At 44.6% G+C, this 27,851-nt stretch overlaps 1 protein-coding gene across 1 annotated transcript in view; it reads right to left on the bottom strand.

The window, feature by feature from the left end:
• The window catches only part of LOC147025100 (uncharacterized), a 41,490-nt gene that overhangs the window by 12,631 nt on the left and 1,008 nt on the right, over positions 1-27,851 (bottom strand). Inside the window, exon 2 of the mRNA XM_085885720.1 lies at positions 17,261-17,401. Coding sequence (XP_085741846.1) covers positions 17,261-17,401 — 141 coding nt within the window. The remainder of the gene's footprint in view (positions 1-17,260; positions 17,402-27,851) is intronic.

The following is a 27,851-nucleotide window of genomic DNA, read 5'->3' as shown; positions in this document are numbered from 1 at the left end:
ATGGGTCAACTTTCCTCTGCTTCTACTCCTAGTGGTGGCCAGGCCTGAGGGAAATCTTTCTTTCTGATGTCTGCTCTCACCTGAAGTGCTAGAACCTCTTCTGCAGTGAGAGATTACAGGATCTGCAACTCTGATTTCAGCATCTGGTAGGCCTGGGCAAGTTCAGTTATTGACAAATATCAGGATAAAGAAGAAGTTTCCCTTTCTCATTGGCAAAGATGTCTCGGGCTTTACCAAACTCACTTTCTAGCCTTCGGCGGAGGTGCTTCTTAAAGGAGTCCTTCACCTGTTCAATGATGAGATTTAATCGATGCAACCAGTCGAAATGTGAGATCAGCCATCGCAATCACCTGGGGGTTGGGGAAAGCTCATTCCTAATAAACAGAAACACCTCATTGTGCGAGTGACTGAGCAATGTCATACTAAGCTTCATCATTGTGGTCTTCATCATGTCACCACTGCTGACAGCCTTTTCCTCCCTTATTTGTATCTCGTCCATGGGCTGGGGTGGTTTCTGTGTGATTTTTATGTGCCCTAAGTTTGTCTTCATATTATTGAAGTGGACCATGTGGAACATCAAAAAAGTGAGAGTAGACATCTGGGAGCCTGGTCGGATTTGAGAAAATGACGTCACAATATCAAGCTTTTGCGTTCATGAGGCGACCAAAACTTTGGGGTAGGGGAAACTAAAATGCTTATAACGCCACAACCACACATGATATAACTGCAAACTACCATTCAAAATATTTGTTTTTATTCACTCTGCATGTGACAATATGTAATTATCTGATTATTATGCAAATTTGCTGTCCAGAGGTCAAAAGGTCATGGAAATCGGGGGTTGCTTAAAATCTGACCCACCAGAAGAAAAATGTGAGTTACAGGCTGCCTGTACTACTTGAGAATGTCTGCTGGCTGTCAGAGGTTGCCAAGACATATCTCCATCACATGATATGCATTGTATAAGAATTAACCCTTTTGTAACGTAAACATCAACTTTGATAAATGGTGCTATTTCAGAAAAGCTGATTTTCCTTTGCAGCGGAAGACACATGCCACAAAATAAAGTAATCAAACATTTTCATCAGTATGAATATGATCTATCACCAACTACTTATTTCTTTAAGCCGAGATATCACTTAATTTACTAATTTCTTGCAATATTCCCATGTCGTTAACCCACTAAGTCCTAAAACAACCACCTGTAGAGGGGGGGGGGGGGTTCGGAACATCCTTAGTCCATTCAGCAAAAATAAACTGCTGAATTTGCTCAGTTTTAGTAATAGTCCAGGTTTTTATATCCAAATGAAGGTATACTGCTGACTGTAGTCACTATTCCAAATCATGCCAATTTGATAATGGGAGAAGGAATACATATAGATGCCAGGAGTACATTTCCACGCAGTTGTAAGTGTTACATACGAGTTCTGTTCGGTTTTAGATACAACCAGCTGGATTTTTATAGCAAACATTCTTGTCTCCCATACATTGGCACTTGCAGAACTGGCAACAAGGCAGATCACTCTTTCGACATGCACATCTCTCTGTCGCACATTTCAAGCAAGTACAGTGCACAGCATATTCCTCGGGAATGGGTCTGATGCCCTTATCTGGATGGAGAAGTTAATCTTCCTCTTCAAATCCGTATAGGAGAGGATTCAACTCAGTTGTATTTGCAGAGAGAATTGATGTCATCACATATGTAGCATAATATGCCCTTAGAATATGGGCCTTTATGGCATGGCTTGTAGGTGGCAACTTCTCGAGTGGGGTTTTGCTGTGGTGATAATCATGATCCCCGAGTTCATCCATTGTTGTGCAGGTAGTTCCATTCTTTAGGACTTTCACTAGATATGATTCTGCTCTCTCAACTTCATCGTCAGAAGGTCCATTTTGGCTACAACCAAATCCTTGAAGGTAGTCTACTGGGTTTGCTTTAAGGGCCGCTTGCTTTGTGCCAACCTTACTGGTGTAATCACACCCAGTGAGCGTATGCACAGCGGGAAGGACTTTGCATAGGTCAGGCCCTTTATCTGACGCAAGAGAATGTATTGGAATATATTTGGTAGAGTTTCCACTGCCAGCTTTCAACCACAGTTCATAAAGGCCTTTTTCATGCAGTACATCCCAGTAAAAGAGCAACAGCGCAAATACATCAGTGTCTGGGGATAACACCACAAGTCGTTGTATTCTGTGCTCCACAGCATGTAAGGCGTGGGGTATAATTCGTGTATCTGCTTCCTCTATATAAATGCAGAGTTCTGGAATGTCCCTGCAATAGCCATCACAACAGGAAAGACATGGGACTTCGACAGATTCACTTGAAAAGCCACTCACAAATACCTTCAGGCTTGAAGGGGTCTCTCGCGTGTGCTTTATGGCTGTATGGTGCAGTAAAATCTCAAGATTATGCTTGTTCCTGTTAGCTGGCCAGAACCGCTCCATCTGAACTGGTAAAGGTGTATCTTCACTGACTGCATTCAGTTCAATTGGAGAGATGGTTTGTCCTCGCTTTCTTTCCGAGTTTTTGATTGAAATGTCAAAGTATGAATCAAAGATGTAATCTATTCCAGGGGTTCCTGTGGTACATTTGGACTTTCCCGGTGGTACGCGGCGTGGTACGCAGTAGCGTGTTTAAAAAAAAAAAAATTTTGAACCAAGTTTTTATTTTACTTCTTTCTCATGCAGCTTCTTACTGTCATCATTGCTTATTGCCTGGCTTATTGTTACCATTATCATTCACCAGCATCATGTCAATGCGAAAATATTTGGAGAGTTATCTCAAGTTAGGATTCACTTCCATCCAAAAAGGTGAAATAGAAGCTCCACAGTGTGTGGTTTGTGGAAAAGTTCTCGGCAATCAATCGATGAAGCCAAGTCAATTGAAGCGCCATTTTGATTCTGTTCATCCTGAACACAGCGACAAGGACCACGATTTTTTTTGTCGGAAGGAAAATGCCATGAAAAGAGTACGCTTCGACGGCAGCGGCAGTTTTCAACAGCAGTCCACGGCAGCCGTAAAGGCATCCTACTTAGTTGCACTGCGAATTGCAGAACAGAAAAAAACCTCACACGTCGGTGAAAGCCTCATCCTTCCCGCCACAAAGGATATCGTACGTCTCATGCTGGGAGAACAAAGCGCCAAGAAGCTCAATTCTCTTTAGTTGTCAAACAACACAGTTCAGAGGCGCATTGAAGAAATGTCAACCAATATTCGTGACCAGGTGATGGCAGAAATCAAGGCATCTCCATGCGGATTTTCTATGCAATTGGATGAGTCGACTGACGTGGCAAATTGTGCCCAAATGTTAGCGTTTGTTCGGTACGTGCATAAAGCCAAGTTCAAGGATGAAATACTATTGTTGTAGAATTCCCGCCCGTCGGCGTGCGAATGACCGCGTCTAACCAATAGCGGTCGCTTCGCCCAACGAACGGACAATCCAGTCGTGACTTTCTGGAACAACGCCAGAAACCAGTCACAGGTGGGTTTTTAATCCAACCACAACCTTGTCTGCACTCTACTCACGCTACAGGGTCCGGTCGCCAAATCTTCGATTTACATAATTATTCGCGCAGGTAGGTTACCGAGAAATTGTACCTCAACGGGACCGCTTGGAAACGAGCCACTTAAGCAGCTCACTTCCTTTTGGGATAACCGAGCGGGGTATTATCGCGCAGTCCCGTTGGACCTGATCACTTTACCGGCTATTTAAAAACCAACTATATTCCGAGTGCAAGATGGGGCAGTTCAATGAGGGAATGGACGCAACGAACAGGTTTACATTCATACAAGGACATTTATTATAATAAAGCACATATGCAATTAAACAAGGCAAAACACGTATGCAATTATACAAGCAACAAAAGCACAACAAAAGAACTACAACCGTCTACTTATTAAGTACAGCCACTTGCACTTAACAGCAGTTCCTACTTATGAGACGGGCCCACGGACGCACGCACGCACGCACGCACGCACACACACACACGAAATGGTGGCAGAGGCCTTTAATAACAAGCTCCAGCTCGGAGGACAGGTGAGCTGAAACCCAGAACCTATCTCGAACCTCTCCACCTCGTGTGGTCTTAAAGTTGTTTGGGTCCAGTCCAGTCCAGGACTTCTAGAGCCAGAACTTAAAGTCCAGCCAGAGCGGGCTGGATCCAATCGCCGCGAGCTGCGATCCTTCCCGAGCTCCCACGAATCCTCCCGCGCTTCTCAACAAGTGCTGGTGAGATGAGGCGCCGATCCTTCCCGTCGATGCGTCGCTTGCCCGAGGAACCACCTCCCGCGCTTCTCAACACGTGCTGGTGAGACGAGGCGCCGATGCTTCCCATCGATGCGTCGCTTCCCCGAGGAACCACCTCCATGAAGAGGTCCATGAGTCGCACCAAGCCGGGAACCAAAATGGAGAACAAAGACCTCCACGAACCAAGAAGAAGCCACCACTTGCAGATCGAGCTGAGCAACTGGCTTAACTTCCTTCCAAACAGGGCAGCTTGAAGCAAAAAGCTCTCCTGAGCCAAACAGAAGCCGAAGCTCACTGAGCCAGCTGAAGCAAAAAGCTTCCGAAGGCCTCAACCCTAACGCAAGCCAAGCAGGACCCGGTGGTCTGCTAAACGGCTACTCTCAACTCCCTTCTCCAACTCTGCCCTCTCCAACTCCCCCTGAACAAAAGAAAAAGATCTCCTCTTATCCTTCTCCACCCTTCCCCTGATCCCGGCGTGACTCATGCCATCGTGCTCCATCCCCCCCGCTCAACCACGGGAGGGAGAGAGTTGTTGATTCACGAGTCACGGGACAGCAGTATTCTTCTTCCTCTTCGCAGAAGAGGGGGAGAGATGTCTCCATTGTTCGTTCCCTAACTATTAAATCGATCCGCAGCGCATCTAATCGATTTCTGAACATTTAAACAATGAAAGGTGAGCTATCTAGGGAACAAGCACTTATCGACATAGCTGACGAAAGGAACCTGTATGTTGTGTGCAATCGAATTCCCAAATTCATAACACAATCCCCTCCCCTTTTTACAGACTCGTCCCGAGTCGTCAAATTTTCGTGTGACCAGCATGTGTAAGTTTTCCCCGAGTACTTTCGACCTTCGGATCCCTGAGTGCGACATTTCTTTATACGTGTCCCAAAAAAAATAACCTAATGCGCTGCGTAACTAACTAAACAAACTCTCAGACTCATTCGGACAACTTAACTAAAATTGCCGGTGCTAAAACAAAGATGCAGGTGGGGTTCCACGTATTTACAATTTTCACTCAACTTATCCATTACTTAACCATGGCCCAGGACTTGTGATCTGTGAAAGGGGAGAAGGTAAAAGTCATTTCAAAGTTCATTGATGCAGGGGAATGGATGGAGATGGTCGCAAAACACAAATGAGCATGATGGATGCACTGGCTGCCTGCAGGGCAGTCCTTGCAAAACTGGATGTTCCTGGCGCACATGGTGATGGATGGAGACAGGAGCAAACGCAAACAAAGGCTTGCAGGCATGGGGTCATGGCAGAGGCAGGCAAACTAGGCATGGCAAGGCAAGCCCATGCAGAACAGGCGGCTGCAGCACAACAGGCCGGCAATGAAGCTGGCCGGCCTCTGGTGTGGTTCCATCAGGTCTGGAGGGAGTGCGGTGGTGCCGGCCACTCTGAAGATGGGCTCGGACCTAACCCACTGTCTCCCCCCTCCCCCCCCCACTCTATCGCCTTTGCCTGTCTCTGCCCATACCCACTCCCTTAATTTGCCACAAAACACAACAAAATTTTGCCCCTCTTTATTTTTATTATTTTTATTTCCCTTTATAATCGTCTCCCGAACCCCCTTTATCGTCATTGTCCGGCTCGCCTATCATGTCCACCTAGCCTACTCCCAACCCCTACGTTCCCTCTCTGGAGGTGAATAGGGAGAGACTAGCGTCCTGTCTCGAGGCCCAACGAAGCCTCAGAATGGCCTCCTCAGAGTTCAACGATCTACCAAGGTGGGTCCAGCGGCCAACAACGAGCGAAGAGATGGATGGTGTGAAGGAGTACATCTCCTAACTACCTTAACATTTATTAACCTGAACCTACCCCGGGGCTTTCAAAAACGCCTCACACTTTTAAACTATCGGTTCTAAAAACCATGATTCCCGTCGCCTGTGTTGGTGTCCATTATAAATTTGGGCCTTGCCCTCAAATTTTCATTCATGCCTTCACACAATTTCCTGGCTGGGCAGCGTGGCTCAACTGGCAGGAACTCCCCCTCTGCCAAACTCTAACCATGGCACCCCCAGGCCAGCAGGCTGCCTCCGAGCTGAGCTGCTCCCTACAATGCAGGGAGTTGCCCTCTCTGGCATTGCCCCCCTCTGATGCCCACGTGGCGTGTTGATGCCCGGATCCTTTTCCGAGGGTCGCCTGTGCCCACTACACTGCCCCCGTGGCATTCTGGCGCTATGGGTCCCGTTTCCGACGGGTCACCCGTGCCCACTACACTATCCCGGCCCCTCTTGCGCCCTTGGCCTACTCTGGCCGACTAGTCCGGTGCCCGGGGTGCCCACTAAACAAACACTCAACTTTCCACAGCCACGCTCCCAGCCGGTCCATGAACTCCTGCACCCCTCCAAACGGGTTTCGTGCCTTCTCTCGACACCAGCAACAAAACGACCTCCTGTTTGTAAATTTGAATAACCCACTAGCTAACATTAAACTGACCCCGGGGTCACTTGGGTGGGAATCACTCCTCCCCCCAACCAGTCATCACACCATGCATACCACATTCGCTCCACTCACACACTTGGGCCTGCTGTCCCTCACTCATTCCTCACACACTTTCCATTTCACAACTCACACCAACACTCTATACTGCCATCCTTCCTAATTAAATCCCCAAACTAACTCGTGCTCCCTCGTCATCCCTTATTTTCATGCACGTTCCATTTACTCTACATAGCTAAGCTACATCCCCTCAATACATTTCCAGTCTGTCCATTTCTCCAAAAATCCAAAAATTCCCATTTCCTAAATCTAAACTGAAATCCCTCTAACTAATCCATTCCACGAGCTCCATGAGGAACAACCAACCCATGTCCCCATGAAGCCGGTCTATCGCTAACCCATCCCCCGAACTAGTAGTTCCTGTGCCCCCAAGACAGGGGGGTCTTCCACCCTTTGCCCAGGGAATCCTGTTCACCCGAAACGAGGCTTGCTTTTTTTTCATGCGCGCACCAGCGCGGCAACTCGCAACCTGCGTTCTTTTCCGTGACGTCATGGCAGCTGCTCGCGCTTCGCGCACCTTGTCCCTTCTTGGACGGTAACATCCGGCAGGGATTCCCTTCTGCCGGATTTCAACCATGCAGCCACGACGTCACCCTGCACATTAAAAGCAAGCCTCGCATTTCGAGGGGTTCCCCATGTGAGCACATGTGCTCTGCTCGTCGGAGGTTCACACACACGCCCGCCTGGAGAACCCATCCAGTCCAAATCCATTATCCAGCCTACCTTCTGTCCGTCCGCGGGATCGGCTAATCAACCGCGTGCGTTTACGCACCAGGCTTCAGTCCCACAGGCGCGCAAGTGGAAGCCTTGCACGGCACGGACCCCGCGCGCGCTGCCGTGCCAACCCGGCATGGTGCTCAATACAGCTATGGCCGCTACCCGGCTCTTGTCCCTCTGTCGCCGTCGTCGTCTCCATTCAATTCACATGCTCAAACTCCCACGTGTCACGAGACTCATACACCTCACCATTACACTCACTCTCGGAGATGCGGCTGCGTACTCGCGCATGCCCACCGACATCTCCCTCACATACAGCGACCTCACACACACGGTCTCTCTCACACATCGCCTTTCACTCACACACACCATACTACTCACACAATGCGTGCTTTCCAGCACGCATTTTGCCACACTTGTAACCACACACACCGGGATGACCATGCTGGGGATTTGCGCTACCTCAAGCACTCCCAGGGTCTCCATACCCCCAAGCTCCGCGTCCACCCATTCACAGCACTCGCCCCCTCTAACTCGTAAAGCTCGACTGGACTCACCTGGTCGCGATCCGCCTCAAGGGGGCACAGACCCTCCTCTCGTTCCTGAAGGAGGCCATCCTGCTGCTTGCATCGGGTCCCAACACATTCCTAAAGCTCAACCCCATTGTCCCTCACTACCTCCATGTGTGTGTGTTCGTCCTTTGTGTCGTCCACCTCACCCCCTCTCTCCTCTATCTCCTGTGTCTCTGTTATTTCTATTTCCTGCATCTCCGTCGTTGTCACCACTACCTCCTTTATTATCTCCTTTTCTTACTCGCTCCATTTTCCTCCCATTTGAGTCGTTCTTCCTCTCTGAGCCTCTTTAGTTGTTCATATTCTTTCCGGAGCTTTTCCATCTCCGTGGACTCAAATTTTGCTGTTTCCTTGAGTTGATAAATTTCAAACTCATATTGTTTTTGTTTTCTACCCCACCGTCTCTCATGTTCTTCATTCTCCAATCTCATCGTTTCTTTCAATACTCTTTCTTGCATCTCATTCTTTAATCTTGCTTCTGCTTCTAACTGCTTGATCTGCACAGTGTGGTTCCTGAACGTTTCATTCTCCGTTCTCGTTCTTTCCTCTCTCAACATCCTCAGCTCGTTTTGTAATTCCCTCTCTCTTTGCTTTGGTGTTTCTGTAACTCAGAAGCTTTTTTTTCGAATTCCTTTCTCATCTCCACACATCTTTCACATTCTTCCTTCCTCATTTCATCCATTATCTTGCTCCTCTACTTTAGTTGGTGAATTTCCAATTCGTGTTCTTTTTGTTTTTTATTCCACCGTTTCTCTTGTTCTTCCCTCTCCAATCTCGTTGTTTCCTTCAATTTGTTGTTCTCTCCTTCCTGCTTCATTCGTTCTTCCTCCAAGGTCTTCCTATCCCGGGAGATACTAATTTGCTCCTCTTCCTTTCTTTTATTCAGTTCGCTCGCCTTTTGTAACAAAAAAACCACGCAACCGATCTACTTCCGTCGTTTCCCGATGTGGTTCCTCGACTGTGCTGGCGAATTCCTCATTCAGCTCCCAAAATCGTTCCTGCGCATCGGCCAATTGTTGTGACTCCCCATGAACACAATCCTCCTGAACCTCGCCTGCGCGCCGCCGTATCTCGTCCAATTTAATGGCAAACAAATGCAATTCTTTTGTATATTTCTCACCACATTTCCACTCCCCAAGGCATTCGACACTCGTTCATGAAGTTCACCCATGTATGCGCCGGCGCCCTGCCTCGCCCCCCGTGGTTTGAACCGGTGGGAGGGAGTGCTTCCCCCGCCGTGCAGTGCGGCTCGTTACGCTATTAATAGCGGTCCGCTCACGCCTCGTGCCGTGATGAAGTCCGGCCGCGCCGCCATCTTGCGACTCCGAGTTTGTTTGCTGGAAAAGTTTCTGCACAGGCCGCTCCCACTGACTACAATTAGTGGTGGGGTTGTAATAAAAAGGAGAACCAGATACATTGCATTGCCGTATTTCCCAACCTTCTGGTACTGGACCGACCCGTATGGCGATGGCGTCCTTCACCATGGATTCTATTAACTCTACATCCATTACCCCCTGCTCCCATTCGCCTTGAACCGCCATCTTGCTTAACGGAAATAATTTTAAAGCTCGTTTTTTTAATGGAAGCGGAGGGTCGCCTCGCACACCCTTGATCCGGTTCCGTTAATTTTGTTGGAGGCGGGAGAGTTTGTTTTCCCACTGCTCGACACCAGTGTTGTAGAATTCCCGCCCGTTGGCATGCGAACGACCACGTCTAACCAATAGCGGTCGCTTCTCCCACCGAACGGACAATCCAGTCGTGACTTTCTGGAACAACGCCAGAAACCAGTGACGGGTGGGTTTTTAATCCCACCACAATCTTGTCCGCACTCTACCCGTGCTACAGGGTCTGATCGCCAAATCTTCGATTTACCTAATTATTTGCGCAGGTAGGTTACCGAGAGATTGTACTTCAACAGGACCGCTTGGAAACTAGCTGCTTAAACAGCTCGCTTCCTTTTGGGATAACCGAACGGGGTATTATCGTGCAGTCCCATTGGACCCGATCACTTTACCGGCTATTTAAAAACCAACTATATTCCGAATGCAAGATGGGGCAGTTCAATGAGGGAATGGACACAACGAACAGGTTTACATTCACACAAGGACATTTATTATAATAAAGCACATATGCAATTAAACAAGGCACAACACGTATGCAATTATACAAGCACCAAAAGCACGACAAAAGAACTACAACCGTCTACTTATTATGTACAGTCACTTGCACTTAACAGCAGTTCCTACTTATTAGACGGGCCCACGGACACACGTACGCGCGCGCGCGCGCGCACACACACACACACACACACACACACACACACACACACACACACACACACACCAGAGAAATGGTGGCAGAGGCCTTTAATAACGTGCTCCAGCTCGGAGGACAGGTGAGCTGAAACCCAGAACCTATTTCGAACCTCTCCACCTCGTGTGGTCTTCAAGTTGTTCGGACCCGAGTTCCAGCGAGAGTGAGCTGGATCCAATCGCCGTGAGCTGCGATCCTTCCCGAGCTCCCGCGAATGCTCCCGTGCTTCTCAACACGTGCTGGTGAGACGAGGCGCCGATCCTTCCCGTCGATGCGTCGCATCCCCGAGGAACCACCTCCACGAAGAGGTCGATGAGTTGCACCAAGCTGGGAACCGAAATGGAGAACAAAGAGCTCCACGAACCAAGAAGAAGAAGAAGCCACCACTCGCAGCTCGAGCCAAGCGACCGGCTTAACTTCCTTCCAAACAGGGCAGCTTGAAGCAAAAAGCTCTCCTGAGCCAAGCAAAAGCCAAAGCTCACGGAACCATCAAAGCAAAGAGCCCCCAAAAAGCCTCCTCCCGAGTCAGGCCGAAGCCGAAGCTCACTGAGCCAGCCGAAGCAAAAAGCTTCTGAAGGCCTCAACCCTAACGCAAGCCAAGCAGGACCCAACGGTCTGCTGAACGGCTACTCTCCACTCTCTTCTCCAACTCTGTCCTCTCCAACTCTTCCCTGAACAAAAGAAAAAGATCTCCTCTTATCCTTCTCCGCCCTTCCCCCGATCCTGGCGTGACTCATGCCCTCGTGCTCCATCCCCCCCCCCCCCCCCCAACCACAGGTGGGAGGGAGTTGTTGAGTCATGAGTCACGGGACGGCAGGATTCTTCTTCCTCTTCGCAGAAGAGGGGGAGTGATGTCTCCATTGTTCGTTCCCTAACTATTAAATCGATCCGCAGCGCATCTAATCGATTTCTGAACATTTAAACAATGAAAGGTGAGCTATCTCGGGAACAAGCACTTATCGACATAGCTTACTAAAGGAACCTGTATGTTGTGTGCAATCGAATTCCCAAATTCGTAACACTATTTTGCCGCCTGCTTAAAGCCACAACAAAAGCAAAGGACATTTTCGAAGAGGCGTCTTCCGTCTGTGATCAAGTTGGGCTGTCATGGGTTGATCTGAAAGGCTGTACCACAGATGGTGCTCCAGCTATGTTGGGGTGCAGATCAGATTTCCAATTGCTTGTGAAGGCAGTTGCTCCTGAAGTGCACGGCCTACATTGTACGATCCACCACCACGCACTCGCAGCCAAGGCGCTCCCCAAGCCATTGATTGACGTTCTTCAACGATGATCAAAATTGTGAACCATGTGAAATCCCAGGCTCTCAATTCGTGACTTTTCAAGAAACTTTGCGAGGATTTCGACTCCGACCATAAAGTTCTCTTATTCCACACTGAGGTGAGATGGTTATCCCGTGGAAATATGGCGGAGCGCGTGTTTGAACTGCTAGCTGAGCAGTTCAATTCTTTGAAAACGATGGAAAACCAAAGACCATCAATTTCGTCGCTGCTTTGAACGACCCCGACTGGGCATTGCACCTGGCTTATTTGGTCGACATTTTCTCTCAGTTAAATGCCCTGAACAAGTCTCTTCAGGGGACTGGCGCGACTATCATTGACTTCATAGACAAGGTCAAGGGATTTCAGGAAAAACACCGTCTGTGGAAGACAAATGTCAAAGCGGGAGTGGTGGTCATGTTTTCTTGCACGGCCGATATTCTTCAGAAGCATGAAAAGAATCCCCCAAGAGAGTTCATACAACTGGTAAAAGATCACCTCGCTTATTTGGATGAGGAATTAAATTCCTATTTTCCGGATCTCAAGGAACTGGATCTGAAAATGATTCGCAACCCATTTCGCATGAATGCATTAGATTTGCCACCTGGAACAGGACTGCAGGAAAGCTTGATTGATCTCCAGAACGACTCCACAGCCCGAGATCAGTTTGACGAGATGAATCTTGCGGACTTCTGGTGTGGAATGTTGGGGTCTTATCCTAAGCTAGCTGCCCTGGCTGTTCATTCGCTCATAGTATTCCTATCTACATGGCTGTGTGAAGCTGGGTTCTCGTCAGTCGTTATTCTAAAAACAAAACAAAGATCCCTACTGGATGTTGAACATGATGTTCGGTGCGCTTTATCCAAAACAAAGCCTGACATCGACCTGCTTGTGAGCAAGAAGCAGGCTCAACCATCCCATTGACTGGATATTTAACACAATCAAATAGGTACTTACTGTATCATTCTTTTGTTCAGATCAGATTGCTCAATGTCATAGTTGTGAGTTGTTAGTATTGTTTAACTCCACATTGTCGTATCTGTATCGCAAATAAACACTCAAATTTTTTGAATTTGGTACAGTAGTACTCTCTTCAGGGAGAACAAACATGTGAAATGGTACCCCAATAAAAAAGGTTGGGAAGCCCTGATCTATTCGATCAGCTCCCTTTGCAGATCTCTGTATGTAGTCTACAATACCTCCACTAAATTCACCGAAGTTAGTAAATTATTTGGCAGTCATCTTCCTTACATTAGCCATGACATCCACTATATACCCAACCTGCATGTCTTTTGAATCATCCATAACATCAATTGAATGTTTCTTTGCAATCTCATTCATCAGGTCACTTTTGGTGCTCTTTGACATAAGACCCAGGCAGTCAAAAAGCGAAGAAGATGACGTCAAGTCATATTCTAGAAGTTCTGTCATGGATCTCCCTCGGGCATGGGCAGTTTCAATGACATGCTGCCTATGATTATCTTCCCTCTGTGTTTGTGACTTTCCTGGAGCTTCTTGTCCTTTGGGAGTGCGCGGATACTCTTGAAAGTTTTCAGATTTGTTCTGTGAATGGTCCTAAATATTTGAGCCAACTGTTCAACAAACCGTTCTTTACGTAGTTTCTCATAGTCTGCGGTCCCAATTGCTTTTACCTGAAGCAGCTGATTCGGGAGTTCGTCAGTCATTACTTCCTGTGTCACTATATTGTGAAGTATTTGCTGTGTGGCATCTTTCCTGATAGGATTCTCCTTGTTTTCAATAACAGTTAGAATTGCTTGGACGTTTCTTTCCCCGGTTTCAGTCTCATATTTGCTGAAGGAGTTGTTTACATCTTGCTGGTACTGGGTTGTAACTCCACTTAGTGCTCTGAAAAGATTACTAATTGCCATCACCTCATGGTAGATTACGTCCCACATTGCAACGTATTTCTTCTTCTTTGTGCTGCCTATTATCCCCGAGGTGCCTTTCTTGGACCTATTTATCGTTTGCTCCAGCGCCATGTCTGCTCCAGTTGCTCTAAAATTCTCAGGTGTCCTCTTTATAGCAAATTTACCCTCTTGGAAGGCTATGTGGATCTCAGGTGCTGTTTGTGGGAGTTTGCGCATGTCTTCAAGATAGAGGGAACCCCACCTGATGTAGTTGGTCGAGTCAAAAGCCATGAAAATTGGAAGCAATGCTTGCACAGTCTGAAGATGTAAATCCCAATTTCCTTCCCTGTCACTTCTGATGAGGTTTTCCAAATGAGTCGCAAGTGTGATAAATGTGACCCAATATTTGAAGGTTTCACTGCATTTTCCTGCTTCGTTTCTGAAGTCATCAAAAGCACAAAGTAGCTGCTGAGTTGACGTTTTTGATCCTTCCAGAATGCTCACACTCTCATCAAATGACTTGTTAGCAACTGCTGCTTTGAATGCCACTACATTTTCTCGGTGCTCACTGTATTTTGTTGCATTGCCTTCCTGTTCAAAGAATTCCTTCCATTCCAGCAGACATAATGCTTCTTTTAGGAGCTGCATATCCCCTTGAGTGACCTTGAGTAGTTTCTGGCTTCTAGTACCGAGTCAACAACATTGACACCAAACACACAACTTTCTACTAGAATATTCTCAGCCCCACTTTCTTTCAGATATTTTCCTAAACAGCCTAGTACAACCTTCGCCATATGAAATGAACCAAGATATAGGATGATGTTGCTGAACTCATCTGGGCAAATAAGTTGTATTTCCCGCACTATATGATAAACGCCTTCGTCGAACGTGACTGGTAGTACCAACTGATCAATGTTGCGCAGAACACCCTGGAGGTTTTTCATTGCGGTATAAACAGTGTCATACTGGGTAACAGGGTATGGTAGTATGGGTAGAAAAGCAATTCGTTTCCGACTGATTTCATCTGGAGAGCAAACCGAGTTTGTTGCACTCCAGGATGGCATTGTCTGGTTCTGAGGCCGGATTTTAACTGTGTTCAATGGGTCAGCATCAAGATCTCGTCTGGCAAGTAACCATGCAACATCCTTTGCCCTTACAGGATCCAGTAAATCATTATTCACAGGAATTGGATCAGTGGCAACTTGGTAATTGGCTAGTAGATCTGACTTTTTTGCAGGTTTGTAAAATTTCTGCAGTTCCTGGCACTTAAAATCTACCTTGAATGCTTTCCCACCATGTTGAATGGTTTTTTTCTGAAACTTTTGATTTGGCAGGTTGGAGTTCTCCATCCTCCTGGAACAACACGGTCACAGTATCATGACTGCCTCCGATCCCTGATAACGTTGCTTCTTAGTGATCGAAGTTATCGAAGGCAGCCATGGTAAACTGTGATGGCACAAAATCACTGGGAATATGATCTGAAGCACAACCCATGACAGTGCCCTTCTGCTGCTCCAAGGTCTCTGCTGACAATAGTGAGCAATCTACTATTCATTTTCTTAATTCCTTGCCAGGAAGATAGCGCGAGTTTTAAATGCTCTCACCCCAAGTCTCAAAGTAGGTGTGTGTGTGTGTGTGTGTGTGTGTGTGTGTGTGTGTGTGTGTGTGTGTGTGTGTGTGTGTGTGTGTGTGTGTGTGTGTGTGTGTGTGTGTGTGTGTGTGTGTGTGTGTGTGTGTGTGTGTGTGTGTGTGTGTGTGTGTGTGTGTGTGTGTCGTTGATTGGTATCTACATATGTGGGTTTCAGAATGGGGAATGGAGTACTTCCAGGGTAGGCTCAAAGTATCCACCTTCATTACAGTAAGGGGTCACGATTCACGGACCAAACTGTGAAGTTTTCTGTTCTCAAAGTTTTGTGCCGAGGTCTCTCTTCAGGTTAGTCGCTGAGCCCAGGACAGCTTCCAACTGCAATTCGTTTGTGGTGATATTCTCAGGGATGGTTATTAATATCTCTGTGATGGTCTTAGTCATAATTCCCGTGAGGATCTTCATCATCACTGGTACAACTTTGACATTCTTCAGCTTCCAGGCTCTTTACACTTCATTCTTGAGGTCTTGGTACTTTGTCATTTTCTTGATTTAGTCCAAAATGTGCATCTTTTTTTAGTATCCTCATTTTCTTGATTTAATCTCCTCTATCCTCCCTCTGCCCTGTCCTCTCCTCTCCCCCTCCCTCCCTCCAGGACAGTGTGAATATTCATTGTTTAGTCCAAAATCACTGGTATTAACACCTCAATTACCAATGCCTTCTCTTTTTTGTACCCACGTATGATATCTGGTCACAATGCTTTGTTTTCGATGTTCACACTCGATGGGATCGTGAGGTCGTAGGTGAGTGGTACTTTCATGTTTTCAGTGATTGCTTTTGGTTCATGTTCTCACAAATTCTCTGGAATTGGAATATCAAAGTTTTTGCAGATGTGCCAGCAAATTACTTCACAAACTCTTTTGTGTCATTGTGTGTACAGCTGTTCTGACACGAGTTTTATTTTTGGTGTGTTTGGTCATTAAGCATAACATTATTCTCTTTGCTAACCCCACCTCTACCCCTCACCTTTCTATCTTTTTTTTTCCTCCTCCCCTCTCACTCTCACTCTTTCTCTGTCTCAGCCGCTCCTTACACCACTGCCTCCTGCAGTGTATCGCAACATTTGGTGAGGCGTTGCTCTCCGCCGCCCTCCCCCCACCCCCCACCCACCCTCGCTCTTTTCCCCTTCCGAGCTTCCTCTCCTCTCCCCTCCCTCTGTCCGCCCTCTCTCCTTCCTCCATCCTCTCCTCCCCTGTCCCCTTCCTCCATCCTCTCCTTTCCCTCCATCATCTCCTCTCCCCTCCCTCCATCCTCTCCTCCCCTCTCCTCTCCCCTCCCTCCATCCTCTCCTCCCCTCTCCCCTCTCCCCTAGGTTGTATTTGCAAGTAAATCATAAATGTCTGTGTGTCAGTCCATCAATCTGTCAATAAGTCAGTCTCATCCATAATTCCAAAACCATGAAGCCTTGCGGCCCCAAACTTTGCATGCATACTTGGGGAACTCCATTGGTGTGCATGATTTTAAAAAACACCCTTCTTGAAGATAATTAATGGCCTCAGCAGTAGTTCTGATGGTTAAAAAAAAAGTGTGCATTTATCCAATTCGGACATTGTTTGACATTCCAGGCGTCTCCGAGTGTTTGTGGATTTATTTAGTTTCCACACATGCGATAATCTCAAGAATCTCTTCACCTGAGGTGAGTTTCAGAAATTAAAAACCTATCAGGATTGTCAAACAATGTCCAAATTGGACAAATTAACACTTTGCTGTTTTTTTAGCTGTCGGAACTGCTGCTATGGTCAATTCTGCATTTTAAAATTTTGAATTAGGCTCAGTTGAATAGATTCTGGAAATATTCCATTTCAGCTGTAATGCTTATAAACGTCCAGAGAGATGTATTCACACATTATTTGATACTCAGGACGGTGGTCATCTCCGGTTGTAGCTTTCTTTGGAGCTGGCACCTTGTATGCACAAAACTTTGATGAGACCTTAATACTCAATTTTAGTAAGATCCATAATTGCATGATGGAGCACTAAACAATATCACATGAATGAAACTAATCGCATCAAGCCATATAACATGCATATAGGCACATTTATGAGAAATCACCCGTTAAAATGGTGCGAATGAATCCGCCATTCCAAGAACAATGTGAACACCTCTTGTACCTGGATTCCAGATGCAAGACGTTGGCTGGCCACAGAATGCATGTATTCTGATGGGTCAACTCCATATAAACGGCCATGAGGTCCAAGTTTTGCGAGGGCGTTTTTCAGGCCAATACCTGGTCCAAAGCCCAGTTCCAGCACCTGATTGTGGATAAGAAAGCATAATGATAACCAGGTTTAATTCATAGGCTATTTACTCATTAATGGAGGAAAATGAGGGTGAAGGGTTGGGGTGGTGTAGGCATAGGGGATGACGGTGTGGCTCTGCTGATGTTTGAAGAGACAAAACAGGTCATTTTCCAAAGTAATGAAATATCAAGTATTAGAAATTGTACTTTTTGAAAGATTAAACTATCAGATGGAAGAATAAAGCGATTGAACATCGGGTCTGAAATGCAATTAAATATCAGTGAAATTGTAATCTCACAATTAAGTGCAATCCAAATTTTTTGTGTTCCCCCAGATGCAATAAAACATGATGTTCTTTCATCACGATGATTTCGGGAAGAAAGCTGCAAACAAATTAGGGCACCACAGAAAATGAACAAATATCATTTTTTTCAAAGATGTGGGTGCAGTTGCCAAAAATCAATCGAAAATTAGTAACTAAGAGATGACCCGTGAACCTGATGGGTTCCTGTTGTGACAGCGGTTGATGAAAAAATCATTTCAGAAAAAGAAAAAAAAAAAGATAGCTCCAGCGAACTCTACCGCTGAGGTTGTTTGCATCTATCAAATACTCCCGAAGAATACTTGACTGAATTGGGAATTGATTTTTTAATAATTTTTTTCGTTTTCCGATTTGAACGAAACTTAATACTGCACACTGCAGGAGAATGGTGAGTAAGGTGGCCGTAAATTTTTGCGTTATCGTCTACCGTTTTGGCTGTATTTCGAGAACATGCATACATACAAACATATATATACAAGATGAGAGTTTTAGTAATATATAGACTAGATAGATAAAACAAGAAAGAAAATTCCTTGCAAGATGACTAACCATGACGAGAAGCAGGCCAGAGGTCGATCTCCACAAGGCAATTGGTCAATATGAGTTCAACATTACACCTCCATCTATCTTATTTTAATGTATCCGTCAATCATGGAATTGGAGCTCCCCAGTGATGTTGCTGAAGTGGAAGAGAATAGCACTCGAATATATCTGTCCAGCTGATGGATGCCATGTGCATAGTTAACACGATCAAGACACCTGACATGACAAATGCAAGGCATTTTACTGAGAAGTTCATTGACACTGTGGCAAGCATGAGGTATGCACACAATAAGTCGGAGGACTCTTCGATCAGTATTTGTCAGACTCACTTAAGGAGGCAACGCGTGAGAAGAGAACAATTAAAACCAATTCGATTTATTGTCATGAAAATGATGACATGTAATTTTAGAGTATCAAAGACTTTCTTGTGTGTACAATGTCTTCAGAAACTATTCACACCCCTTCAAATTTTTTCACATTTTCTTGTGTTACCGCCTGTATTTAAAATGGATTAAATTTAAGTTGTTTTTTTGTCACGGATCTATACAAAATATCCCACAATGACAAAGTGAAAACGTGTTTTAAAAAATCATTACAAATGAATCAAAAATGAAAAGCTGAAATGTCTTGTGTCAATAGGTATTCAACCCCTTTACTATGATGCACCAAATTGAGTTCAAGTGCATCCATTTTCCTTTGATCATCCTTGAGATGTCTATAACTTCATTGGAGTCCACCTGTGGCCAATTCAATTGATTTGACATGATTTAAAAAGAAACGCACCTTTCGATACAAGGCCCCACAGTTAACTGTGCATGTCAGAGTAGAAACTCCACCATGAAGTCCAATGAAGTCTGGAGAACTCCATGATATAATTATGAGGAGGCATAGATCTGGGGAAGGGTATAAAACAATTTCTAGAGTGTTGAAAGTTCCCAAAAGCACAGTGAGCTCCATCATTAGGAAATGGAAGGAATATGGAAATACCCAGACTCTTTCTCGAGCTAGCCGTCTCACCAAACTGATCAACCGGACAAGAAAGACATTGATCAGGGAAGTTACCAAGAACCCAATGACCATTCTGACATAACTACAGCCCAGCAGACACACGACGTCAGTATGAAAGATTCACGACGTCGGGAATAGGCCGCTTGGTTGTACAACCATATCACGACGCGGTACAGCCGCAGCGTGTGCCGCGATTATTTAAAACTGCTCTTTCTGCCTCATGTGTTTCCAGGGTGAGCTCTTTGCCACCTCGTGCCGTGTGATTGTGTCTGCCTTTCACTAGAGGAGAGATCTGATTGGCTAATTAGTATTTCCGCATCACGACCCGCTATTTGCAAAGTTTGGTTAAACTTGTGAACTTTCAGCTGTTTCTGAGTGTGGCACACAATCCGCTTTAAATACAGAAGACTCACTTTTTTAGTTAAAATTATCTTCCGCCGTGATCATTTTTGGGAAGTACAATATTATAAATCGATTTTATGTGTCTTAGCTTTTGTTTTTGGACGTTTTTAAGATCACAGAATCCATGATGTGTTCCTGTTACTGGTGTGCTGGAATCTCTATAGTTACATTCAATGGAAACTCTCCCGGGCCCTTCGGGCACTCGATCGTGGTTCGAGCGTTGGACTCGGGAGCGGCATCTGACGATCGAATCCTCTAACACCCGATTTCATCCGTTTATCACGTTTAGCTGTCGCTGATATGGCCCTGATCGTGTGTACAAATTGACGGTAAATAATTAATCAATTCATTTTTCCGTGGGCCTGGTAAAAAAAAAAACACCGGTCTGTGGCAAAAAAGGGAACTCTGCAAAAATTACTTTGGACAAGTTTAATTGCTTCAGAACCTTTTAAAATATTTTTCTGTTGTGGATAATGCTTCGGCAGTTCGGGTGCGACGAATTACCGCATTGTAACAAATTTAAAGTTCTACTGCCCTTAAAAAAAAAACCTCAATTAATATTATTTTTAATAATATATTATTTTTTATGTCCTCTTTTTACGAGTTAGGCCTAACCAAAGGCAAAAGGAAAACAATTGTCAGTTATTGTTTGCCAAAAATGTGAAGTTTTGTCATAAAAAATATTAACTCTTTGGCCGCCGACAAACTGCCGCTTGTAACAATGAAGCCTTCATTGCGGTAGTTTGTCACGAGGGGAATTGTTCAAGTTTTTCGATGCACAATTGTTTTCCTTTGGTAAAATGGTTAAATCAAAAGACATGAAAATAACTTTATATTATAAAGAATAATATTAATTGAGGCTTTTTAAGGGCAGTGGAACTTAAAATTTGTTACAAGCTGCTTTGTACACTGGTGTACTAAATTGTTTTTATTTTCTAAAATAAGGGTGATGTCCAATGCTATGATGTCCACATACAATTTGTGCGGAAAGAATGGGAAGAGACCTTTCTGGAACCTGAATTTTTATAAAGTTGTCAGAGGTAATGAATTCTGCTAAATGACAGTTTATAATGTGCATGACTTGAGTGTAATTCACATTGCAAGTCTTGATTGATGATCATAAAGCCCAATATATATGAAGTGGAAATTCTTCTTATTTTTCAGACAGTACCATGGCCAGTCAGCCAAAAGCAACGGAGGCAGCTGTGGACACTGCCATGTCACAACATTTGAAATATGCCCCTGATCGATGTGGAGGTGCGAGCAGGAACAAGCCCTCATCTATCTATAATTCCAGCAATCACTCTGTGTGTGTGTCTGTGTCTGTGTGTCTGTGACCGCTGTTTCTCGACAACCACTGGTCCGATCTAATTGAAACTTGTCAGCTATGTTTCTGGGGACCTGAGTGTGTGCCTTTTCAAGGTTTGATATTAATCGGACAAGTGCTTCCCAAGTTATGGCCATTTATTTACCAAACCAACTGCGTATGCGTGGCCGATGGGGAAGAGATCCTCAGACACGTTCCTTATTACGGGTTACAACGTACGGACTTCCGGATAGTGATGACTTACTGTATTCTCATAATTTCTCGATTTCTTATGCACATTTATAGATAAACACAATGCCCCAATCCAGTCGTCGTTTACGAGAGCGAAGGAACGGCCTGTGTGGTTGTACTGATTATATACTGAATGTGTTTGCTCTTTTTGGAGTTTAACCCCAAATATCTCCAGCTATGTACAGACAGATGGAGTGATATATTTGCCTGTTATGTGAGGCCTGTGACATAAATGTGGATGATGTGAAGTCATTGCATTGGATGCTGTTTTCAAGAAAAGGAAAAGGAGGATAACAACATCCCCTCCTTTCGGCACACTGATTCCATACACTGGAAGGGCTTACCATACTCATACAGCACTTGTTTGGAAGTCAGACACCTTCTCCAACAATCCCTGCTGCCACGAACTACTATTGGAAGAATGGGGTGGGGGGGGCACCAAGCTGAAGCCGGTCTTTTGTATATACCCCCCTGCTCCTGAAGCTGTCTTGCAACTTCGAAATTGTGACTATAAGACTTGTCAGAATAATTCCTGTGGTTGCCAGAAAAGTGGTCTTGTGTGCTCCCATGTTTGCGGTTGCGGAGAGTATTGTGCAAAGAAAGAAGAACCCTTGGATCTTGAAGAGGGCTTTGATTAAAGATTAATTATGGTTCACCCTTTGCATTGGGCTGTCACATTCAGTAAGTTAGACTATGACACTTGATTTACGTAAATGTCAGGGGACGAACTAAAGCGGAGGTCCTGTGATTTCCATGCCTTCCTCAATAACTTAGGAAGACAACAATATGATAATCGTAATGGAAAAATTTTGTTTGACGTCATCAAGATGACCTCACCAAGGCAATGCTCTTTTGGTTGGCACATTTTCAATGTGCATCGAAAAAAAGCAGCTCTACCCCTGGCTCCAAAAGGCATAGCTTCGCAACCGACAAATATCATATTCTCACTTTTGTCACAAAGATAATTGTAAATTGTCCATTCAATTTCAGGTGAATTTTTGTTGACGTCATCACTTTACCAAAAAAAGAATTTTTTTTGGGGGGGGGAGCAACAAGCTAAATCTGTTCAATAACATGTCAACTCTTAGTTAAAAGTGAAAAATCACTTTTGGAGAAATTTACAACGTAGATTGCAGATGCTCTCTGATTATTATGTGTGTTCAGCCTGGGTGTGCTTTGTTTTTTTTTTTGTTTTTTTGTTAATGTTTGTGATGATGTCTGAGAATAACAGATGTGTGAAAAGTGATGCATAATATTGTTGTAGGAATGCCTTCTGGGGGTTAACATTGCACAGTATAATGATGGGTATTTCCATGGTACGTGTTTAACATAAGCATGAAGTAAAATGACCACATTAGGAAATGTGACATTATTTGAATAGAACAACACAGTCGTCTTCCTTCGCATCAGTTCCGTGTCTTGAAACCTTTCTAATGTTTAATTCCTCTGTAATCTGTCTTGCATGTGCTTCTTGCGAGAAACCAGACTGCCAGCACAAGTTTTGATGTGAAGGTGTAAATTTGGCGTCAGGGATGTGTCACCACCATGGCCATACAACTCACTCAAAGTTCAAGGGTGCGGATGCGCCTTGACGGCCGGAACGCCAATAAGTGCAGGGTGGATCTGCATCATGGGGCAGAGTGTCGGCCACGGGGATAAAGGTGGGGACAACCGGGAGCACAGAGTTGTTGGACGTTGGATTTTGGCTGTACGGGTTTTTCGGATTCCGGCTGTGCGGGCTTGTTCGTGCACGGTCGATATGACAGACAGGCTGTGCGGGCCTGGTCGTGCATGGTTGCTATGACAGATAGTCCTGCCGCTCAGTGCCCTTCCCCCCACTCCCCCACCCCCACCACGCCGAGGCCCCTACGACCCACCACAGCCGGATTGTGTTCCCACTTCATTTTTGGACCGTCACTGCTGTGGACAATCTAGCCATGCCAGACGATCCTAACTCAGGACCTGCTGCCCTCCGTCGAGTCACTCTCCCTGGTTCTTCTTCTGTGGTTTGCCTGGGGCCTGTCGTGTATAGATAATTGAGGATCTTCTGATACCAGGGACAAGTGTATTTGTAAATAAAACTGTTGTACAGAAATGCTCTCATGGACTTTGTTGTCCCTCTCCATTTAGCAGGGGAAAGGGGGGGGGAGTCCATCGGGAGAGCAAGGGGATAGGGTGGAAGTCTGGATGGAGGGGGGTAGGTGTGAGGAGGCAGGTGAAGAGGTAGGGTGGGAGTTTGGAGGGATGAGAGTGGGAGGAGGCAGGGGGAGGAGTGGGATGAGAGGAAGGAGGGGAAGGTGCAGGAGGAGGGACCCAGCATTGCCCGGCAATGTCGAGCACCCCGATAGTAGAATAATAAATGTTACCATTCTAACATCTGCATTAAACTCCCACTCCCAGTTCTTCTTCTTCAATCCCAGAAAGAGAACTTTTAAAACAGGTACTTTTATAATTAAAGGGACATGAATTTTTGTCCCAAGTAAATAGATTATTCGCTTTACAAGCAAGTAGAGATATTATTAGCTTTCCAGCGGTTCCATTTTTAAAAATTATTTCAATGACGATACCTGTTTATGGTGAGGATGTTGAGGTCTCAGAGTGATTCCCTTACCTTTGCAGTGATATTCACGTCTCCACATGTTGTGAGGCAGTGGTCGACAGACATCTGGGTCAGGCCTGGGGAATCATGGATTCACTGGATCATGGGGTGTGGTGCTGTCGGTACCTTTGAAGGATGACAAAAGTTCGAGTCCTTAAGTCCTTGGTGCTTCCAGTCTTGCTCTACGGATGTGAGACTTGGACTCTGACCAAGGATCTGAGATGGACACTTAACTCCTTCGGTACCAGGTCTCTTAGGACAATCGTTCGCTATCGCTGGTCAAACTTTGTGTCCAATGAGCGTTTGTTGAGAAAGACCCAGATGAGATTTGTTACCTGTTTAGTTTGTGAGTGTCAGCTGTGGCTGTAAGGACATGTGGCTCATTTTCCTGATGCTGATCCTGCTCACCAGATTCTCTCAGTGAGGAGGCCTCATGGGTGGAGGAGGCCATTAGGCCGACCATGTGCCTCGTGGTTGCAGCTGGTTTTTCGGATTCTCAAAGACATGGGGATGGGCCAGACATCTGCCTGGTGGATGGCCAGATGGAGGCCTCTGGAGGACCAGCGGAAAGTGGTCGCAGCGATGTGCTGCTCTGGCGCATGCTCCCATTCCTGACCTGACAATTTTCTGAGAATTATGGAAGGGATAATGTTCTGAGTATTATGGAAGGACTCATTTTCCCAGGATTATGGATGGGATAATTTTCCAAAAATTATGGATGGGATAAATTTCCCAGAATTATGGATGGGATAAATTTCCCAGAATTATGGAAGGGATCATTTTCTGAAAATTATGGAAGGGATAATTTTCCCAGAATTATGGAAGGGATAATTTTCTGAGAATTATGGAAGGGATGATTTTCCCAGAATTATGGAAGGGATTATTTTCTGAGAATTATGGAAGGACTCATTTTCCCAGAATTATGGATGGGATAATTTTCCAAGAATTATGGATGGGATAATTTTCCAAGAATTATGGATGGGATAATTTTCCCAGAAATATGGATGGGATACTTTTCACAGAATTATGGAAGTGATAATTTTCCCAGAATTATGGAAGTGAGCATTTTCCAAGAATTATGGATGGGATAATTTTCCCAGAATTATGGATGGGATGATTTTCCCAGAATTATGGATGGGATAATTTTACCAGAAATATGGATGGGATAATTTTCACAGAATTATGGAAGTGATAATTTTTCCAGAATTATGGAAGTGATAATTTTCCCAGAATTATGGATGGGATGATTTTCCCAGAATTATGGAAGTGATAATTTTTCCAGAATTATGGAAGTGATAATTTTTCCACAATTATGGAAGTGATCATTTTCCAAGCATTATGGATGGGATAATTTTCCCAGAATTATGGATGGGATAATTTTCCCAGAATTATGGATGGGATAATTTTCCCAGAATTATGGATGGGATAATTTTCCAAAAATTATGGAAGGGATAATTTTCCCAGAATTATGGAAGGTATAATTTTCCAACAATTATGGAAGGTATGATTTTCCCAGAATGATGGATGGGATAATTTTCCCAGAAATAATTGGCATATTTTAATATGAGAAATTATTATAACTTAACTTTTCTTTTAAACCATCAAAAACTTTCCAGTGCACACCCCAGTACCAGGCCCGTCGCCAGGGCTCAGTATTGAGGGGGAATTATGAACTGGATGGGGGGGCACAATTATAATTATCCCACCCCCCCCCCCCCGGAGGGAGGGAGTGGGATATTGTAATAGTCTGGTTTGTTTGTCTGTCTGTTAGCAACTTTACGGCAAAACGGCTTTAGCACACACTATCAAATTTAATCCACAGGTGGGCAATGAACCTTGGATGACCCCATTAACTTTTGGGTCCAATTGGATCAAAGGTCAAGGTCAAGGTCACGAAAAGATCTAAATCGTTTTTCGCTCATAACTTCGTCAAAAATGATCTGATTTACTTCAAACGAAGCTTATTGTGAACCTTATTCTATTTGTCACTTATAATCCTACCCATTCCCATGGTGAAAAATGCATATTTGTGAAGATCGCTAGGGTCCGAAGTTTTGGGGGTCTTTAGTCATCGGTCAAAATTACAAATTTTCCATTAAAACTAAAAAAAAGTTACGAAAATACAACTTTACGGGAAAATGGCTGACTCAAACACTGTCAAATTGTATCCTCAGGTGGGTAATGAACCTCGGACGAGCACATTATCTTTTGGGTCCAATTAGGTGAAAGGTCAAGGTCAGGTCACGAAAAGATGAAAATCGTTTTTCGCTCATAACTTCGTCAATAAATGGGTGGGATTTGTTGTGCCTGGCACCACTTGTATTTAATATTTTTGATAACCTGGTATACTATTGTATTCATGCAGCATTGACGCATCTATACTGAGGTTGCCGTCGCATACTAACCAAATTGATCTCAGCTAGATTTAATATGTTCCGATGTTTTTGGTCTAAAATTATACGAATGCAGGAGAGCCGCAACAAACTGGCACATTCACAATGAAGATATTCAATGATTAGACAATTGGCACCAATTCAGGTGCACTTATACAAGGCGTTGTCAAGTATTGGCATTAGAAAATTAATATACTAGAGATACAATGACCAAACGGGGGAGGTTGGCACCGGAATCAGTGCACTTTCAAATAACATAAAGTAGGCTATGACCTGCGATCATCACGTTAAACTATCAACAGCAAATACGAGCAGCCTGAAGATACCACAAAGTCCGCATTTAAATCAATCAATTACACAGAAGTAAGGTTATGCACAAAGCATTAAATATGGGATATGCAAAGCACCAAACACAACATTTAACTTAAACATCAGAAGTACAAAGCAGCCAACCACGGCGGGTGCTGACCGAAACCACAACCACAACCGCAACCTTTTTCCTTTTCTTAGCCATTTTTGTATATCCATGGCTTTTTCTACTGCTGCTAGCTAGCGCTCTCCGTGACTCATGTCACTAATGTCACGACTCACAAGATTTGACGGTTGAAGGTTTTATTTATTAAATGACGCATGCGCCAAAACAGGTTTTATCTGCATAATTTTAAATGTAAGCACGATTGCAAACACACATATTTTTAATTTTTATTAGAAAATTACTTTTATAAGATGGAGGGTTGTGAAGGTCACGTGGTGCACTTCATCTTTAATTATGTAAATTTATGTCTTTTCCTTATTCATATTATCATATTATGACTATATTACATTTATACCTAACTTACAACCATTCAGGTAACCTGCTCAATATGGCCTCCATATCGAAGACGCTGATTGGCTATTCCTTAAAACTAAATGATCCACGATAAATATAACCACCCACAGCATCGACATTCAACACGAGGTCTTGCGGCTGTCTGTCGTGTTGGCTGCTGGCGTTGGTGCTTGCGTTATTATATTTTATATTGTGGGCTTGGACTGTATTGTCTTGCCAATTGCTTTTGAAGATGCGCTAGCAAGCGCACACTTATCTCTTGACTGTATGTGGAGATGCGCTGGCAAGTGCACACTTATCTCTTGACTGTTATTCAAAGAAGGATATTATTAAAGAACAGTTTATCCAAGAAGGCTTTATTATTCACCACGTTGAACATCTGGAAGAAGGGTTTTAGTTCACACAGGTGAACTCTGAAACAGCAAGGAGTTCACAATGGGTGCTCGTCCTTAAACACCAAGTTGTTCACAGGGTGCAACAGGGCATAAATGGGTGGCGTACAAGTGTGGGGGGGGGCACCAGATACGCCATGGGGGGAATTACACCCAAATGCCCCCCCCCCGCGCTAGCGATGGGCCTGCCCAGTAAACGCATCAGTTTTCAACTCAGGAGTGTATACAAATCCAAAAATACACCTCTTAATTTGTCTATAACATAATGATAAACTTACCAGCATACAAAACTATTCACTTCTAATGAGTGGTTATGAGTGTAAATAGTGGTAATGTAATGAGTGTAAAGGAAAACAAAGTTAAACATTAACTTTACAATCAAAGTTGAATATCGAGGTTTCAGAAACTTCACAAAA

The sequence above is a fragment of the Eptatretus burgeri genome, chromosome 6, assembly GCF_056783735.1.
Source record: "Eptatretus burgeri isolate ZD-2024b chromosome 6, Ebu_testis_v1, whole genome shotgun sequence".
Lineage (NCBI taxonomy): Eukaryota > Metazoa > Chordata > Myxini > Myxiniformes > Myxinidae > Eptatretus > Eptatretus burgeri.
Note: the sequence above shows the minus strand (reverse complement) of the source record. Positions and strands in the feature narration are given on the sequence as shown.